This window comes from Pterocles gutturalis, unplaced genomic scaffold (genome assembly GCF_000699245.1).
Source record: "Pterocles gutturalis isolate BGI_N339 unplaced genomic scaffold, ASM69924v1 scaffold1045, whole genome shotgun sequence".
Lineage (NCBI taxonomy): Eukaryota > Metazoa > Chordata > Aves > Pterocliformes > Pteroclidae > Pterocles > Pterocles gutturalis.
The window spans coordinates 168-21,813 of record NW_010140387.1 but is presented as its reverse complement, the minus strand read 5'-3'; the positions used below and the strand labels follow the sequence as shown (position 1 = coordinate 21,813).

Genomic DNA, 21,646 nt, shown 5'->3' with positions numbered 1-21,646 from the left:
TTAGCTGAGCAAGATTGCCAGACTCAGATTGCTGTATCCAAAATCTTTTAAAAAGCCCCACTTTAAAAAAATAATTTCACACAAATACCATGTTAGAAAAGTGTACGTTTTATTTTAAGGGAAGTAACCAAGTATCAGATGTATGATAACCAATTTTACAAAAGTTCTTGTATTTGCAAGATAAAAATCAAACACTAATGTTTCATATTTTACTTGTTCCTTTCTTATCTTCTCCAACTGAATAAATACAAGTACAAAGAGTAAATTCCCTCACATTTTACTAGAAAAGAGACATTATGCTGTAAAGTCTCAGACTGAAGGCAAATACTTATTTTACATTTCAGTTACCCAGAAGAAAATTTTACGATCTCCTCCAACTGCACATAATGGAAGAGTTCTATGCCATGTCAAACCAGATCCTACAGCTGCAGTGCCAGTAAGAATGGGCTTTAAAAAAAAAAAAAAAAAAAAGAGGAATATCAATGCAACTTACCATATAAATGATTTCTATACCACATACACCAAGTTGCATAGACAAATAAACCCCACAGATTTAGTACTCCTCAACAAATACAGTTAAAAGAGAAATCCAAATGAAAAATCTGATCATCTGCTACTTAGTTCCAGTAGCTACTTACTACATTTAAGTAAGATACAGCAAAATAGTCCATTATAACAAATTTTTTCAACTATTTTCATTATTATTAACATTATTATTATTTTAGAGACATACTTTCAAACTTAGAAACCTTTTTCATGAAATTACGTCCTGTTATTTAAGCGTACTCACAACTAGTATGTTTGGAGACAGTATTTTTACTCTAAGCATTACAAATGTATACTAACTCCAGCAAAACCACAATATTTCCTATGTTTTGCATTCATTGTCTCTGGATATGTTTTTGTTAATGATTTAAAATGTAATTAATTCAAAGCTGTAAAATACACAACCTGTTTTTAGCCTCTTTATAATTAGAAATACTGAAAAATTTATTAAGTAACAAGTTAAATGTGTTTTTCTTCCCCTTAGAACAGATTAAGACAAAGCAAAATAAAACATACAGATCAAGCAGCTTTTAAAATAGCAGCTTAACTGTGGTGTGACTTTTTTGTTTTTCCTTAGCATGGATGACATGAAACAAAATAAAATAAGCAGACCAAGCAGCATTTCTGGAAGGTTTGAGCTAGTTTTTAATTGTAGCTTTTAACTAATAACTGATTAAGCCTGATTTGAAGAGAACAATTCTAGTCAAAAGCTGAACTCAAAAATTTACCTGGGGATGTCCTAAATGATGAACAAGCAGTTGAGTAGTTGTCTTTCCTGGATATCCAGTGGTTGCAAACAAATTTTCATTCACTCGGGACCACCTGTGAATAAAATGAATGTCCTTTTCAAATATCCCTATCAGACTATCAGAAGTACATACAAAGTGGAGCTCTCTCCCTTGTGGTTAACTTATGCTGTCAGATATTCACTAACAGCAGAGAAACACATTCAGAGAAATGGCTTGTAAATTATTTGCCACCCACAGCCCTGTATGCATGTCATTGCAAATGAAAAAAACCCCAAAACATGGGAATGTTACACATATATACTAAACATACGTCATTCACAAATTTCACAAAGTTTATAGACCAGGTCTCCCTAAAAATTATTTAAGTGAGACACAACCAGGTCCTTAAACTCACAACTGCTTGCATATACATAGATTTATATAGACAAAACCCACGGAACAGAGACAACACTTATACCTGAATAATCTGGCCCGATCAACATGGACAGGTCTCTTATCCTGGGGATAACTAGAACAGACATTCAGGGTAAAAAATTATTCTGCAAACTACAGCTCATACTGTAAGTATCAAAAGCATGTATCATTTATAAACAGTGAAGGGGGCACATTGTCTACTCTCCGTGAAGAAGCTGAGGGAAAACTAAAGAAATCCTGCAGCTTACATCTCAATTTGGAGTAAGAAAACTGAAGCAGTTATTCAGTTTACTGTGGTTCAATAATTACATATTTATGATTTAGAACGAAATTTTAACAAACACGTACAACTTACAATGAGAGGTAAGCAGTAGTGAGGTGCTGTCTCAAATGGACAAAAAGACAGACTTATTTTTAACAGACCAATATTGATAAAGATGAAACAAAGAATGCCAGGGAATGATCTTTATTGATTCTTTCATCATTCCTGATGAATGTTCATTTATTTACTGAATAGGTGATCTAATACATATTGCATTTAAGTGCTGTATTAGCAAAGTAACCACATCTCTTCATGTACTGCTTAAGAAGAGACTAAAGAAACCTATCTTGTATATAAATATACCTGGAGCGAGTGATATCCCAGATTAGCCAATCACTTCCAGCAACTGCTCCAATTTTAAGAGTATTTTTTAAACACCAGTCTGCTGACATCAGCGGTGTCTGTTCACACTCTAGGGAGAGAATGGCCTGCTGTGTAATTAGATCATAGAATCGTATTGTTCCATTCTTCTCTGCTACCATCAGCTGTTAACAGAAATTAACAGAACGTTGTAAACTTAGCATGTAATGAATCTTAATATTTTTACCATTACTGTTTAATAACTTCATCAGTGACACAGACAGTGGGATTGAGTACACCCTCAGTAAATGTACAGATGACACCAAACTAAGTGGTGTGGTTGACACGACTCAGGGATGGGATGCCATTCAGAGGGACCTGGAAAACCTTGAGAAGTGGGCCCATGTGAACCTCTTGATGTTCAACAAGGCCAAATGCAAGGTCCTGCACCTGGGTCAGGACAACCCCTGCTATCAATACTCGCTGGGGGATGAAGGGGTTGAGAGCAGCCTTGCCAAGAAGGGCTTGGGGATACTGGTGGATGAAAAGCTGAACGTGAGCCACCAATGTGTCCTCACAGCCCAGAAAGCCAACCGTATCCTGGACTGCATCAAAAGAAGGATAACCAGCAGGTCCAGGAAGGTGATTCTCCCCCTCTACTCCATTCTTGTGAGACCCCATCTGGAGTACTGTGTCCAGCTCTGGAGTCCTCAGCACAGGAAAGACACGGACCTGTTGGAGACGGTCCAGAGGAGGGCCATGAAGACAGTCAGAGGGATGGAACACCTCTCCTATGAGGACAGGCTGAGAGAGTTGTTTAGTCTGGAGAAGACAAGACCTTATAGTCGCCTTCCAGTACTTAAAGGGGGCTCACTGCAGGGGAGTTGGACTAGATGACCTTTAAAGGTCCCTTCCAACCCAAACCATCTGATGATTCTACTCTATAGCAAACCTAGCATACTTTCAACCAAATTATTAATAATATTAAAATAGGTACAATTTTTCACTTTGTACCAGAAAACATTCTCCTGAATACACTTCCACCAATACATAAGAAGCACTTTAATCTATAGTACTGTCACATTGTTATATGTAGTGACCACATGATTTTATTTATATCTATCTTTAGATACCTATGTATATAAATTTGGCGCTTTGAAGCACCGGTTCTTAACCATAGATGCACTGTGCCTTTACAACTGTAAAGCAAAAAGTTATTCTTTTGAAATTAAAAAGTTCCTGTTCTGACTACAAAGAACTGACTGCCAGACATAGTGCTGTAGAAGAACACAACAGTATTGCTCAGTGTAACTGTAGAATCTGGATTCACACTCATTGAATTTATATACCACCTCTTGCTTATATATATATATATAACTATATCTTATATATATAACTGCCTATAACAGTTTGCAACAGATTTTATCTAAACTTCTTCTATTAAAGTAATATATTCAAGTTTATAAAGTAATATATTCATAGTTGTTTATCAAGTATTGTAGAAAGAGCTTTCTTATTAAATAATAAAAGAGCTTTTCTCCATGAGGAGATGATGGTTCTCAGATAGTTATGAACAATGATTAAGGAAGGCAAAGCAGCATTAAAAACAATACTCCAATAACATCCAAGTTTGTTTGGAAAAAAAGAGCTGTCACCAAAACATGCTCCTCTGCAAACTAAAGGGCATGGCACAGTACGCATTTTGACCTGCAATAAGCTTTTCAGCAACCATCAGTCTGTCAAGTTTTACTAGCTTTTTGAAGGGGTTTTTCTTTACAAAAACAAATTCCTGTGCCTACTCTTTGATAAGGGTCAAAGAAAAGACAAGCTAATATGTAAGACTGGTGTAATATTGCAATATTTTGGGTCTAATCTAGTAATTCTGTTGTGCTAACAAAGTTTCCCAGTAGCAAAGAGTAGCAAACACATTAAATTGTGATGCCACCTGAATCAACAGTTTTCCTACTTTCCTTAGTAAGGACTGGATATTGATATTGGTGGAAAGTGTGGTGAGATTAGAGATCTTTCTTCCTTATTGCTATGTAAATATTTTGATATCTTATTTGGCTGCTTTTCTCTGTTTTAAGCTTGTGTTTTTGTGGTAATCTGAACAACTTCTTGTAGCTGCTTAAGGCAGTTATTGATTGGCACAACAGGAATAATAAATCCAAGATTGCAAGGACTAGACCATTAGTGAAGCTGAATATTTTGGTGTATATCAGCTGATTAATCCTCCCCAGTACAATAAACAGATAAGCCTAGAACCACAGTTTATTGACTTGTTTTGATTTTTCAGCACATATTTCATATATTCCAAGCAAGAAGAAGAAGAAAAAAAAAATCCCTCGCTAACTTCAAACAGATCTTTTTCAAAACTTGGCATGCTTTAAAGAAGTCTATGTTATTAGTCAACCGTGTTACCATGACTGAGAAAAACTTGAACTTTTCTCTGGTAACTACAAGTTAATATGCAATCAGCAGAATAGTCATCAACAACAATTGACGTATAATCAAGAAGGAATATTTCTGATGGGAAGCGTGAGGGACTGAGGGTAAAATGCCAAGAATGAGAATTATTCACAGTGACTTCACATTAGCAGATCCAACCTATATCCATTTACAATGTACACTAGCTCCCCAAACTTCAATCTTACTACAGCATCAAAGATTCATAGTTTAGATAAGTCCACCTTTCTGTTATTTTAAAGGTGATGAGAGTGAAGAGCTGGAAAATACAACCTTAAAAGCCTCCTCAGGATGCCAGCAAACACTCATTCCAGGAGAACGTAGAACAAAATGGGCTTTCTCATTTCCTTCCAAATCCCAGACCCTAAAGCGAAACAAAAACAAAACAAAAAAAGCAAAGTATTAAACTATTTATTGCCATTTGACTGCAAATACGTTAACTTTCAGTGCCTCAATACATTCACAAAGGAAGTGACCAAATTAAATAGTGTTCGTGCTTTATCACTTCAAGAAATCAGTATAAGTGGTCAGTGCTGAAGATAATGTATTTTATCATTGATGAACTAGGCACAGCCTCTGTTTAAAAGGGCAATATCCAAATAATTTGATACATTTAGCTGTCTAGACATGAAATCTAGATGATATGTTCCCACTTTATTCAGAAGTCAACACTACAGCCTTTGTACTATACCATAAGTAACAGAGAGACAATGTGAAGCAGGAAGGTCAGTGTTAGTCTAGCTGGTACAAGCAACCTAGAGTGAAGTACCAAGCAACTTATATAATCCACATAACTATGTAAAGGATAAGACCATGCACTAAAATATTTTGCTTGTCTAATACATGAATTTCCATTTTTCCCTGGTATGACAAGATTAATGGAAATATAAGAAACTAAAAATCAAGCTAAAGCAAACAAAAGCATCTATGGCAGAGGTAACACTAGTCCACAAAGGGTCTTGGCAAGCTTTCAACAAATAAATCATATTTCCAGTTGTTTTGCCAATTGACGGGGTTAGCACAAAGGACAGAGGCACCAAATTAAAGGAGTAAAATTACTTTTACTTATGTTTAAAGTGATAAAGTAATGAGGAAAATAATACAGTGAAAATAAATTAAAGCAAGATAAGGTAAAGCAGCAAAATAGTAAGCGAACTGCTATAGTAAGCATAAGATAAGGTAATGCACCTAACCATTGCTACACAGAGTTAGTGACAGTGATTAAGAAAGATACATCACCAATTGCCCTAATAATAGGTTACAAACATCCAGATCCGCAGTTGCTGGGGAGCCCGTTTACAGAGAGGATTTGGAGAACTCTTCCCAGCAATTGGGAAATCTCTGCACAGTGCATCCACTGTACAGATGAGGCTTCCAGATTTCCCTGCAAACGTTCCCTGCTTTTATACAGTTGAATAAACAACTTTATATCTTAAACTGCAAAAAACCCCATCTGGTGTGGTTTTCTCCTTGTTAACTTCCGTCTCGCACTTGGCCGGAGCAGAAGAGGGAAGATAACAAGAACAAATGAATTTGGTAATCTTGATTATGTATCTCTCAACAAAGTCTGTCATGACTGTGTCACGTTCTTTTACTTTATAGGCTTATCTGTTTTTGACAAACGAGGCTACTGTTACACAATTAGAATCTTTCCGCTGACTAACCTTACACAGCAAGCGTTACAGCAAAGCTCTATAAGCATTACAACAAAGCTTTTATAAATTGGCATATATTCATAAGGTAATACATTGCATATGTGATCAATATTCATAGAATCATAGAATGGTTGCCTGCCTTGAACATATTAGATGTACTGTTAGGTTGTGAGGTTCATCTAGAGGTCAAATTTGGTTCAGGGCCTCGCTGCTCAGGCCCTAGTATTTCACCAGTTCAGTCTTTTCCTTTAGAGGCACCTACAGTACATATCAAGCAGTTAAAAAAAAAAAAAACAAACAACCCAAACCCCAATATTTGGTCAATATAGATTGACAGGGAAGGATATGCTGAAACACCAAAACTAGGTTAGGTGATGAGTGAGTTTTCTTTGGATGCATTAGATATGCATGTTAATGAGCCATGAAGCTACTTCATTTAAAAAAATGCAACAAAACTAAACCAGAGTATTTTACCTCACAGCCACTGCTCAACTGCCTCTTTTCCTACAAAATAAGTAGCTCAGTTGTAGGACAAAGACATCACAGTTGTGGACACCAGTCTGAACCATAAGGCTGCATACTATTTATATGCATTTTCACACCAAAACATACATATATATCCTTCCTCCCTGACATGCAAAAAACCTTAGAAACAGCCAATTTTTAGTGTTTGGCCCAGTCTTTTGAGTATGTACTATTATTGCTTATTCTAGAGGATTTTTGCTGACTTCCTCTAGGCTTTTTCAGTTTATATCTCACCAGGGTGCTCAGAGCCTTATATTTAAGAGATTTCAAAAAACTCCCAAATAATGCATCATAAGTCTAGACAAAATATATGGGAATAAAGTAAATACATTTAATGAACAATGTTGTTTTCTTATGCCAAACCACAACAGATCAAATATTTGTTTTCCCTGTAGAAAACACAGGGTCTCTAATCTTGAAAGATCAGTGTCCTTATTAAAAAAAAGTCAAAACAAAAACCTGACAACAGTTTAAAAAATGAAATATCTACTTGATTAGGTAATTTAGAAACATACAATACTTTTTTCTACTGCCAAAAATTTTGCCTTGTAGATTTGTCCAAGTCAAATCAACACTTCCCATGTGTATTTACTGTGCAGGGAGAAAATTATGATATAACAGAAGACGGTGAATCATTTTGGCCAAAGGAGCATGCCATCATGTTTCCTTCCCTGAAGTTAGTGAGGTTATTAGGTGTTGAGACATAAATTTATGCCTTCTACCTCCCTAACTCTGTTATTTATAAAATGCCAAGCTTATATCTCTTACTTTGTAAGAATGGTAAGATTCTGGTAACAAACGGCATAGGAGGGGGAAAAAAAAAAGGATAAATGCCTGTGTTACATTTTCTTCTTTCTTTATTGATAACAAAGATGGTATCATTTAGTTTCGAAAAAAAAACCCAACCAAAAAACAAGCCAGACAATACATATCAAAGTAGATCCTTGTCTGAATTCATCAAGTCCGTGCTGGTATGGAAGTTTACTATTACATATGTGTTCAATTAACTCTTTTCAATATTTCTTTGTGACTAACCCAAGTAAAAAATGTGCAAAGACCAAAAATTTAGCCAAAGTGAATTTCAGTTACTCAATTACTCAGTAATCATAACCAAATCAGCTACAGATGCTAAAAAAACCTCTCTAGTTTTGTTCACATTCCTATCATGCAAATCAATCCAAAAAAGACTGAGCATTTTCTCTCCCATTCAGGGCCCTTGATGCTTTACTAATATTACCATGATTTTATACCAGAGCAAACTAGTGTCTACTTTTCTCCAAACTTCCATATTTTTTGTAACCCTGCAATGTATCACCTTCTTACTTCTCCCTCCTCCCCCCACCAACCACTGTTGTGTAGACATGTTATTGGGCTTGTGGTACTTTTTTCATATTTAAAAAAGCTTCCACAATAAATTTAAAGGAGAAAAGTTTTAATAACCACAGTTGAAATAAGGGCCAAAGTTTGAATAATGGAAAGCCTCAAAATATGTGACCTACTGAGTAAATTAATTGTTTTTAAGTAACTAAGGACTGAGAAATCATATGCTGCAGTGCTCACAAAATTTAAACTAATACAAAATATAGTTGCAAATACCATTAAAGGAAATTCTTGAGACATTAGTACATTTCTTTTGTCACTTAGATCCTATGATTAAACAAACAAATCACAACTGCACTTAAAGCACAAAGATATTCTAACTACATTGGAACAACTATATTGAATGTCATATGCATGAACATGGATAATAACATGCTGCATATATGCAGTAATTTTATCACACAGTGGACTTTTACTAAAGTTGGCAAAGTATTCATTAGAACATCTGAAAACCTGTCTTGTGGCAATGGAGATGATCCTTATTTTATATTCTAACTTTCTGAATTCCAAATAATTCTAACTAGAGGGCAAAACCAAATCCTAACTGAAAAAAACTCCGTATTTGGAATAGTAAAAGAACAAAACCATATTGCAACCCTCAGGTATTTCTCAATTCCCCAGAAGATAGATGTAAAAAAAGGGAATTCTTTCAAACTAAGATTTCCAACAATTTCAGTGAGTCAGGTGGGGGCTAGAAAAAACCTTGACATCTGATACCATTCCCAACAACAAAGCATGATCATTGAACCATTACTCACAGATTATTGTCTGACCTACTCTTAAAAATGTTTTGTTTCAAATAATATCTAACTTAAATACCCCTTGCTGATGTTTCTTTATTTCTCCATCATACATATTCCATATGTCAGGAAAATCCTATCGCCCCTGGAAGGCCTAGAGGACTAAGGAGAATGGAGAGACTCATATTACAGAGATCACACAACAATGATACAGTGAAGTTGTTCCTCACTGAGCACAAAGAATGAGAAGAGGAAGATCTCAGAAAAGGAAAATGGAAGTGCAGAGATCAGTTAACACAGTGAAGAATACAACCAACACTGGCCTTTGCTCAGGTCGTCTGCCAACTCCATACGGAGGTGGTTATCAAAGATCAAAGAGGAAACTAGGTAGGACGTGAAAGAACAGAAGACTGAAGCGGAACTGTAGAAATTCCCTCTAGCTGAAGAGAAAGGTGTAATAGTAAAGATAATTTATAGTAATTTATTTTATTTTACTGACAACATAAATAGTTTTTAAAAATCAGGTAATGCATTGTCCAACTAACAGTTCACCGCTGCAGAATCTGTAGCAGAACAGAAAACCCTATTCAGCACACTGTGCGAAACAAGCCACAAAAATGGTTCCATGGGGAGAAAGAGGAAATTAATCTGTGCTGCCTAGCACTAGTCCACCAGGCACAGCCATCTTAAACTACCTCCTGACTCAGCATCCAAGTTCCTGAATTTGTGCCTGTAGAGCATTTCCTTCACTTATTTTTGATCTATGAAATAAAAGCCTTTTCATAGAGTAAATGTGTAAATACTCTTTCAGAAAGTTGACCCATGTTCACCATTTTCTTTTGGTGGTCAAAGGAAATGTCAATGTTATTAAAGAATTAGTAATTAGAATATTTTGGATTTTGGCATTAAAATCCATGTTACCTCTAGCTTCTTGTAATATCTATTTGGATATACAAGCATTGATCTATTTTTCAATGGTAACTATGGGATGTAATTCCAATTATCCCCTGCAACGTTGGTAGAGGTAGGAGAGGCGGGGGAGCTGCACATGTACTATCTCAAGCATCTCAACTGACTGTTCTTTGCTAATACACATTTCAAAATACACACACTCAGAAATAAGTCCAAGAAATACTCACTACTACTACTGAAATATCCTTAAATTTATCTAAAGCAAAGACACTGACTAGGCAGTATTTTTACAAAAGATGTGAAGCTTCAGTTGTATCCTCTGAAGTAAAGAAAAATCAGCTGTTAGAGTTATCAGCTTATTGTTTCCAATGTAGACATAAAACTAAATGCTTCTGTGGGATGACTGTTACTGAGAAACTCAACTACAGTTCTGCCAAAGAATTTCTAAAATACAAGGTAACTGTTAAACAAATCTAATGCAATTATTTCTATTTATAAGAATTTATAGGCTAGACTACATTCTAGGGCTGTGTAACTCTTAAGTCATAATGGGTCACACAGGAAATAGCTACCATTGCATCTGCATATTTTGAAGACTTCCTAACTAAAGGCTTATTCATCCACACTTAAGACCAGGCTGAAATAATGTTCCAAACATTTGATTAGGAAAGTGATTTTTAATTTTTATGTTTTTTTAAGCTGACTGGATGCCTTAACAGGAGATCAGTTAATACTTGTATAGTGATTGTGAAGTACAACAGAAGCTGTTGGTTAATACTTGCACCGTGGCTGTAAAGTATAACAGAAATTGTGTAAGACTATATTTGGGGGACCTACAGGGATGCACAGAAAAATGTGCAAAGTCAAAGACTAGACTCTTAAAAACAATCCAAGACTCTCTTTTATTTTCATCAATTATAATGCATAACTAGCTTGATAATTGTAATAAGCATATCTCAGAAAGGAGAAATATTTTGGTATGACCTTTCTTATGTGAAAACACACTAAGGAATCCTATCACAACAAACAGATGAAGACAGAACAACATGAAATAAGATACCTTTTAAAAAAAGATTGTCAAAAATCCATAATTGAGTGCGCTAGGAATGGGAAGATACAAATAAAATATAATCTTGGAGGCAGGAATAAGTGAGAATGACAACATTTCAATAGAGCTAAAGACTGAAATATTTATTGAATTAACAAGGTAAAATTCAAGTGCAACAAGCGCTGGCAACACATTAAAGAGCACAAGATAAAAAAACCTGAACGAGTTACCTTTGGCTTTTCTTCATATTGTCTAGAGAAAGACGTACACAAAATAACTAAGACATAAGAGTACCATGTAAAAAAATACACTACAGATTAAAAAACCCTAAAACAGATGAAACACTACAATAAATTTTGAGACTCAGGTCAATTTAGTTTCCAATAATATCAAACCTTTCCCCTGAATGTCTGTCCAGGGAGCAAAACTAACCTTCTGATGGACTGGAATTTGTGGTATGTGCAACAGAGAAGGATGAACTTGGACAGTCACTGATAAATAAATTTACAAAGTCCTTCTCTATGAAGCGACATGAGCCACAACATAAGTAACTGAACAGAACTCAGAGGAATCAAAGGGCAAATACATTCACAGATATAGCGGAAGAAAAGCCAACTGTAAGTTCTTTTCTGTTACACACACAAGAAGAGAGGAAGATGATGTAGTTTAAGGAATAGTAAGAAAAAGAGAGAGGGAGGGAGAGGGATGTATGGGTCCTTTTCAGTTTTTTTTTTTAAATACAAGCCAATACAGCACTTGATGACCATAAGAAATGGCCATGCTGCCGTTACTAGGGGCCTGACACTCTCAGTTATCTTTCAGTTCAATATGAGGATGCAGTGTGACGTAGTCATCAATCTGATTGAATTAACCTTTTAACAGTCAGAGGTTAATTTTTAGCATGCATATGAGACTAGTAGGTTTTACCAGGATCAAGTTTGGCTTTAAGCAGAAATGTATAAATAGCCTAAATTTGATTTTTTTTTTAATGTATACACAAGATATTTACTTTTTAAAAATTTTACTTCAATTGTACTCAATATGTTAACACATGACATATATAAAACTGATTCAAATTTTTACTATAACAGTAGCTTTTTTAGCTATTTCCTCTGCCAGTCTTTTACCGTTTTCTTTAAATTTTGCAATCAAACTCTAAAAATAATTTTATTTTTGATTTTTTAAGAAGAGTAAAGCAATTATTAAACCTGTAAAAAAGTGAAATACAGGACACTCTCCTGCGAGTTCTTCAATATTAGTTTACTATATATAATAGTATAAAATAAGCAAAATTTGAAAATTAAAATATCCTGCCAAAGATATAAATTAATTGTATGCTTGCAAACAGCTTCATCCGTCTTGTAACATAGCCATTCTTGGGACAAAATGAAGGAAGTAATGTACGATACTTAGGACCCAGTATTTTATTTTTCAATCAACTTTGGAGATGTAATTTTAGCTACAGGAGTTTTGATCTTGAATATAAATACAGTTGTGAGTAGCTGCAACATGGTGGCTTTTAAGAATCTTCCAAAGGTGTCTTCTTTCAGAAAAGCAATTCTTTTTAAGGTTATATTAGTTTTGAGATTCTCGGTGCAGAGAAACATGAGATTATTAAAGCATCCAGCATATTTATATGCCAACTCCACTTGTCTGTGAATGCAGACAACACTTCTATTCACAATTACATAACACAGATGGCTACTAAAGTTATTTTTATGCAAGAGTACTTTTAATTCAGGTCTACTTCACAGCTAGGATAAAGCCTTGTGTTGTGAGACCAACAAGGACAACCAAGACTACGTGCAAGAAACAACAAGAATTCCTGAATGCCATAGCAGCAGTTTAAAAGTAAGAACATTGAATATATCACCACAGGCTCTTCAACAGGTATCTGACTTACACTGTCTGTCTTCCAACCAAAATGACTAAACCCAGCTCTGAGATAATCACTGTTGCAGCAGCTTGTGGAAAGATTTTTTGGTGCATGAAAACTGAAAATTTGGGTTCCTTAGAGATCTCTGCTACACTTACTACTGAGTAAAAATCAGGGAAAATCTAAACATGTTTGTATATACTCTGTACATACTGAGACATTGTATTAAGACATTATTAAGATTTAGAAGTGCAACTTTAACAGAACAATACCCAAATACTCAAAACTTCATGTTCTTGTACTGATTGTTCTAGAACTTTATTCTAAAGGTATTAACAGATGATGTATTCTGAGAACAATTTCAGGACAGAAACTCAGTACAGACAGAAGAATTATTCCTCTTCTTATGTTACTGCTGAAGCAAATTACACAGTGAGTAAGGAATGATTTTGGTAAGTCTCAGGGAATGCATTTTCCATTAGTTTTGAAAGTGTAACCTTTAAATTCAATAAAAAAAACAGTCTTCATGCTCCACATGCATGAATGGAAAAAATAAGAACTCAAGTAGCCAAAAAAAAAATTCCTACTTATTTCCCGTGGCTTTTAACCAAAGACTTTATGGTTTACAGCATAAAATGTCTTTCAGAGTTACCAAGTTGAAATCTTTACAGTATACGTTAATTATATAATTTTTATTTCCTTTTAATTTAGTATCAGTTAGACTACTGGTTTTAAAACTGTTCTCTTTCAATTTTTCAATACTGAGCATTTCATGAAATAAACAAAAAAAAAAGGCCACACATTCAAACAGCTCTTTCCTGAACAAGCCCAATAATAGTTTAGATTTAATGAAGAAATCCAGGATAGGAAATAAATCAGAACAAGCTACAAGTAAGTCATACATTTCTACTGTTCATTCCTAATTATTTTGTTGGGAATATGGACACAGTGTTTATGGAAAATCTGCCTACTACTCAAACTAGTATTTCTGAGTTCCCCAGGGGTATTAAAATCACAGGCCTTTTAGATTTTCATGTAGGACAGAGTAGCTCACCTAAAGCTACTGCACTGTAATTTATACCAGTTGATGATCTACCCTTTATGAAATCTCAGACACAGAGCAATCATTCTAGGAGCTATTCCCTTCTCTCTTACCAGGCAGAAAATGGCTTAAGTGAAAAATGACTTTTTTTTTTACCCTGAATACTACCTGGTCATTTATATAGGAATTGATATGGTGGTAACTTCAAAGAGCAAATATATAATTCATATAATCAGAGAAAAAAACAAGACAGTTCCTTGACTGAGGCAAGTTTTGAATTATCACAGCTATTACAAAGAAAAGTCAAAAGATGATGCTTTCTCAAGTCTCTTGCTGCTACTGCAATGACTTGAAAAGCCTGCATAGCTGCCCTGGTCTCTCCAGCTGTGAGCTGCATTGGAGGGATAAAAATAGCGGCTTTATAGATTCACGTGCACTATTAGAAGAGGGGGATGGGGGACCTTTTGACAAGGAAAACCTCCTGTACTACAAAAACCTAACCAGTGTTTCTCAAAGTATTTAAACATGCTTCTCTTTTACTTCCAGTTACAAATAACTAAATACATGGGTTTCAAGCAGCTATAATCATGGTATTATGAGCTGCCAGTACCACTGTATCAGTTTGGTACCGTCCTTAAACTATGTAATCCCACCTCCTAGTAACGTTAATAAATTTGGGTAAGCAGACAAGTTCACATACATATACTGGTTTTAAACTTGACTCATCTGATGACAGAACAGATAGAAAGGCTCTGTATATTTCAGTGCTGACCTATGCATGTCTTCCCTCTCCTATTATCATGCCTTTAATTCCTGTCCCAAGTCGGGAAATTTTAGTCTAGGTAATACCAAGACAGAACAGTTTTCTTCACATTGTGTCTAGCCAATTCAAAACAATGCTTTGAAAAAAACCAACCCACAAGTCACAACAAAAAGCAAGTCCACAACCTAGTTAACTAGACTAGTCCACTTGTTGGCTTGTTAGTAGACTAGCCTTGTTAGTGGGCTATGAAGGCCCCCAATAAATAAATAAATAAATAAATAAATGCTTATTTATTTAAGCAAGCACATAAAGCATACATGCACAGAAAAAGCCAAACACTACTATTTTGTAATGTTTTGAACAAAATACATACCTGCAGGTGTGATCATCACTTACACTTGCAACTTCTTGACCTTCTTTGGGAGCAAACACTAGATCATTAATGTAATCTGAGTGGCCATCAAATGTCTGTCAAGCAGAGAAAAGAAATACTTTTACCTTAGAGCTGACTGTTCCATCAGTCCACAATGTATTTAATAGACCTACCAAAGTAAAGATGTATGGGTGTTAAGATAAAGCTATCATTTCACATGGAAGGTAAAAAAAGTATTTATCAGTAACTGGAGTTCTTTAAAATATGTAATTCATGTGTAGATTCATACCGTAAGCGAAAAGACCCCTCACTATTCTTTGTAGTTACCACAAAAGTCGGCTTGATGCTCTTACTTGACAGAGATGAATGGCACCAGAACTATTTATCCTCCTTTCAACCAGTGAATTTTGAAGGTAGAAGATTATAAGGCTCAGAAAGAGGAGAATGAGCAGGAAGTGAATGCATGCATGATCTACATATCTTAAAGAACTCTGATTACTGGTAGGTAACTCTTATCTCTGAATAGCAGTTTTTACTAGGGGTTCCTGCAAGCAGCAAGAGTGTTTTTTTCCTGAAGGAGCAATAAACCAGCCACTTGTCCAGTATATGCCCTTTTCCAAGCAGTCAGCACACAAATTGCCTAAGAGGGTATGTCCACTAAAGATGGCAGAGCATAAAGACTACCTATATTAAAAACAGTGAAAAAAACTCTCGGTGACAAGAAGATGAAAGAGAAGACAACATACGCTGAAGACTTTAAGAAAACCAAAGATGTGGAAAAACAGTACAAGCAAAACCAAGCAAGCCATACAACAACTTAGTAGTTAAGCATGATTCCTATTAAACATTTGAGAAAAACAGACACAGTGCTTTGTGCTCCCTGCTTTTGTGATGAAGAGCAGAAAAAAATGGGGTATAGTACACACTCTTCTTTTACTGAATAATAGATCATCCATGCTCAAATAATATGATGTAAACACTCATGGTGTGAATGTACATGTGAACTGTCACTCAAAAGCAAACGTTTAGAGTTGTATCAGAAAGCATAAAGTAATCTCAAAGGGAACCTTGTTACCGTGTAATCATTCTCTCCTGATGCTTCTTAATCAAGACATTTTTATTTCAAAGTACTGAGAATAATTTATCTATAACAAAAACCAACTTGGCAGCATAGCTTTTCTGAATAAAAGCAAAATCCCAGTTTTAGTAAAAATTAAAAGTTAGGTAATATTTCAAAGGCTTTTCAGCTATCTTGGCCATAATATCAAGACACCTTTTTTCTCAATTCTATGAAGTGTTTTATACTCATCTACAGACATCAGTAATCTTTCAAGGTTTACAGTATCTTCAAAAACGTAAGTGAAAGAACTTATACGCATTTAGCAAGCATGCAAAACTCATCTCAAAGTTTAGTGTACATTCAAATTAATTCGCATGGGGGCTATGTATGAATAGATAATCTCTGGTCTCATTAGAAAATCTGTAGCTAGTTAATATTTCAGTTTGCTCTATCTGAGGATTTACATGTATCTTCTCTCACTAACTAAACCTATGGTCTTCTTGACAGAAATCTCACTTAAAAGTTTGAGTCAGGCAAATATCCATGTGTAGATATTGTATCTGTTACTGTTACACTCTCTTCAGTCCCACTGATTACATCTCAAGGCATAGCTGCGCTTTTTTTGCCCTGCAAGGTATCATAAAAAGGAGACTAAAATATCCTCTGGATAATAGCATGACATGGAGAGATTGCACAGGAAAACAAGGTCGAATGAAAACAATCAGTTCCACAGTTTTCTGAAAGGAAAAGACACTCTCTGTTCTCCAAGTGTAGCTATTCTGAGGAACAAATGCAGAACCGATTAAAAAAAAAAAAAATCTCTCAAGCATGCACAATAACTAAATCCCCCTCTCTAAAAATTTTATGAATGCCTCATCAATTCAATACAGAAACATTTTCAACAGCCAACTTAATTTTTTTTCCAATAGCTCATAATTTTATTAAAACCTAATGAATTATACTAGAACTAATACATCCTAGGATGATGCTAAACTATTTAGACAGAAATAGTTTTTCTTTTGAAAATGTTCAGCATTCTGAATTCAAATATCCTGCCTCATTTTACTTCCACAGTTCTGACGAAATATGCTTTTTATTAAACAAAATTTGAAGCAGAAGTAAGCCACAATTCATTTCCAAATGGAAACCTCAAAAGAAGAAAAAGATTTAATGAAGATCCATCAGTCATATTTTACCTTTTGTTTGTTGTTCTGGGCTTGATCCAACCCATAAATTTTGGATTAGTTGTGTTGACAAAGTAATGGAAAACTCAGTATGCTTCAAGTTCCTTGTTGATAATTACATCAAGACAGTTTTTCCACTGGGAAAACAGAGTAAGATTACTCCGTCTATCCCTCCAGAAGCACCACATACTAATTGTTTAGTATAAAGGACAAAATGTTCAGAGATTACACTTCAACTGTAATCACATACTTCCTTCAGCTTTGTTTGCACATTTTGTACCTCTCCTGAAATTCCCATGTGTAAAGTGTGCACCGTACAATGGATCAAAGTCTTCCATACATTCTTTGTGCGTTCAACCTCAGGTTTATGAAATAGCTTTTCTGAGGTATCAATTGATTGTTACTAAGAAACCACTGTATCAAACTACTGAAAGCCAGCTCAGTATAGCTCACTGAGTGTTTGTGACCATATGAGATTTTGCAAAACAGAGTTAGGTGTTACTATTTTCTTGACAAGAAGTATATAGTACAATGATTGTCCAGGTATAAGAAATTAAGATGACTACCTGGAAAAGGTATTTTCCACACTTTTTGTCAAAAAACCTCCAAAAGACAATATTTTTACCAATATAAACGCACTAGTCCACATTCTTACTTTTCACTAATGAGATCCTCGCTATTAGGTAAAAAATATGTAGTTTTAGCTGTTTTCTGATTATTTTTAACATTAGATCAAGCCTGACCTAGTAAAAATATGTTTACTTTTTCTTCAGTCTCAGTATATCTTTAATTAAGTCCTTAGACTGTTACTCCAGTGCTGGAGCTGGCATAAACAAAGCTAATCACATTACTGTTAAATTCAAGCCAACACTTCTCATTTGTACTGCGTAAGTACCAAATGATCTCTAGTTTTTGTAGTGTCAAAAATGAAGAAGCATCTGTGACATCTTCAGCTGACAAAAATCAAATTCCATGATCCTTTTGTCTACATTAGACATTGGAGGAGCTTATTCATATCAACTGGATTTGAATAATTAAGACATTGTAATTGCTTGTTTCCTTCTGAGGCAAAATAACTTCTACACTGCTAGTACTTACAGCTGTAGTTGTTCAGGCTAAATACCACATTCTAATGTCCAACACCTGTTACATTAATGCTCTGTGGTCTCTATACTCACTACCTATCATGAAAAATTATTCTGATGTGTTGTGCAATGAACATACTTTTGTGGTAGAAGTTTGTAACTGCAAGTCAGAGTGGTTTGTGTAGAAAGAACTCCTAAGGGTAGATGAATCAGTTCCCCAACAAACCTTTTTGTATGAAAAATAATTGCTATCTTAATGGAAATGTAAATGTGGCATTTCAAATTTGTTTCTAGGCATCCAGTCAAAACTACTGTGTAATAAATTCCCCTAAATTAGAAGTGCATGTTTTAAAGTGTCATTTGTGTTGGTCAGATACCAGAAAAAAATCTTGTCAGAACTGGGAAAACAATAACCCATCACAGAAATTCTATTCTGAAAAAACAGCACTAAGCAGACTGCGCTACTGAGTTGGCACCTTTACTTCTTTGGTTCTAATATAGATCATGCATTGATACTAAGTTAGAAAAAAATCATGTCACCGGCTATATTCAAAATGATTGTTATTTTAAAAGTGTGCTGTTTGTAATCTCATTCTCATTCAGTAATTTACAGCTTACTAAAATACTTCATTAGAATAAACTTGTTTATTTGAAATTGTATGTTAAAAGTTTAAGCCCATGAATTATCAAAGATATATTTGTGTGAAGTTGTAATACCGATTATTTCTCTGGAAACAAATAGTTAGTAATGAGCAAAATGGCAGATCCCATTAGTAATTCACAGTGTTAAGTCTGGGCTGTATCCCACATCAATGTGGAGAGTCTGAAAGCTGGTGCAGACGTGAAGTCTACTCTGGAAGGTATAGAAGAGTACCTTTTGCTAAGGACCAGATGATGGAGGGACAGGAAGAGGTATGAAAGTTATGAACTATCACAGATCTCACATTCAATTTTAGCAAAAACACAAAGTTGTTCATCATTAATTAACCCCCAATAAAAATAATTAACAGTTTTCATATTTATGAAACGTGTAAAGAACATTCATCCGTGGCTGGAACCAGCATCCACTGAAGTCAAGAGACTTCTCATTGATTTTATTAGGCAGTCCATCAGGTCCCTTGTTAATCCAAAACAAATACAAAATTTAGAATTTAGATGCTGAATTTAGCCGAATAGAGCCTGCGGTACCAGGTTTATCCATATGTTTGATTATTTCCACTTATTAACCATCCATCATCTACACTGTTATTAATGATTTCATCTATTCTCTTTCATCTGTGTGCTTATGAACAGTTCTATAAACTTCTCAAAATGCAACAGACATATAATCAACAATAACTTTACATTTACATTAAAAGATTAAATTCACAACATTAAAGCCTGTTTTCTACAATATCATAAAACTGGCAGATATTATATAAATAATAACTTTAATAAGGAATGACAAGAATTACAAGAAAACAGCATTAAGAACTTTTAGAAATATTTTGTCAGGAGTGCTACCCAAGTCAATTGTAACTATGTCAGTTACCAACTGCCTGGGTGACAAAGCCATATGAGATGACCAAACATGAAAGAAGGAAATTAAGGGTATGTGCAAGTATGAAGTAACATATAAAGTATTTTCTTTAAAGAAAAGATGTTCTGTTGTTCAGTAACATCCATCTTTACTTCTTATTCCATTATCAGTATGGCTACATAAGTGACATCTGCAATTCACTTAGTTTCTATAAGACAAATATAATTGTCTTACTAATACAAATTAACAAACCACAAATGACACGCTATTATTTTCTCATTTACACTTAATACACAACTCTCACCACAAGAGGCGTTATAATATTTCAAAACACTAAAAGGTAAGGAACCTTTCCCCTGATTTTTTAGTATTAATTAGCCTTGCTTATTTTTGTCTGAGACCTCAACAAAACAAATTCAAAACAGTCAGCACAAACATCTCATTAATATTAGTACTTGGACTGGGACATTGTTTCAAAGGCAGAATTTTGAAGAACACGTACACATCCAAGTGACGTAAGAGTTGACATGTCTTGCAAACGAAAGAATTCTCCAGAAAACCAACCTTCAGCTTATACAGTGAAGACAGTATTTAGACCTGGCTTCTTTTATATCACTGTTCTTAAACAAACACTACCATTCACACTGAAAGAAGGGGAAGTGACATGGTAGTTGAAGAAGACATTTCCTTTGTTTATATCTTAGCAATACACAAGTGACAGCCTATGGGCACGTTTAGTGTACCTGTCTGCAGTTATGTGATAAATTCGGTATTCTTTCTTTACATATCCTACTGTTTAAAAAAGTTGAATTGAAACTTCCAGTTCTCCATGAAAGAGAAATTACTAGGTTTGCTTTTCTTATAGAGGAGTCTAATAACCAACACCACATAAAATTTTACAGGTGCCTGTATAAAGGAACCTTATCCAACATGGTACTTGAAATTCATCTGCAGAATATTCTTTTTATGAGTATATTCTGGATGAGCCATAAGCCTCTACTTGCTTTTCTTCAATTTGGTTGAATTGTTACATAAATACTCCTAAATCAAAAGATCATGTAGTTGATAATTACAATTATTCCCACTTGAAAGCCAGAAAGGTATATACAATGCAATGACTTTTCCTAGAGATGATGGATAAAGGATCTGTCACAGTTCAGTGTTCTATCTCATACCATATATTAAGCAAAATGGGGCAGAAGGGCAGTTAAAGATTAGACTTGACTAAAGACTAAATAATTTGTTAAAAATCAGTTTAGCTGCCCTTACCTTAAATTCATTCTTGTCCTGCAGGTCTGAAGTAAATAGCCTTAACTTCCTATCAGAGGCTGCAGTACAGAACCTACACTCAACAGACAAAGAAAAGCCATTCAGTCAATTAACACTGCAACGGTTAACTTTTTATCAGTTTTCCTTCAGTTTAAACCTGCAAAGTGACATGCAAAGGAAAATTCAGATTTTGAAAAAAAACCAAAAGCTTCTATCTCAACTTTTCTGCTTTGGCAACAAGCAGGGTTATCTATAAAATACTGTCTATCAAGAGCCAAGAATACTTTGTCATGGAAAGAAATGCAAAACATTTTATAAAGCTAAATCTGAATCAACTCAGTTACCTGAAGTATCTCTCATAACTGCCATTGAAACTTTTCCTGGAAAAAGTTAAGTGGCAGAGCACAAAAAAGAACCC

General features: G+C 34.8%; 1 protein-coding gene across 1 annotated transcript; it reads right to left on the bottom strand.

Annotated features, from left to right (window-relative positions):
* Nucleotides 1-89: 89 nt before the first annotated feature.
* Nucleotides 90-21,301, bottom strand: NUP37 (nucleoporin 37kDa; the record flags this gene model as incomplete). Its single annotated transcript, XM_010083618.1, has 7 exons — nucleotides 90-447; nucleotides 1,275-1,368; nucleotides 1,753-1,803; nucleotides 2,335-2,516; nucleotides 5,071-5,161; nucleotides 15,112-15,206; nucleotides 21,229-21,301. Coding segments are annotated over 7 exons (700 nt in total), but the record flags the coding sequence as incomplete, so codon positions are not given.
* Between the last annotated feature and the right edge of the window lie 345 nt (nucleotides 21,302-21,646).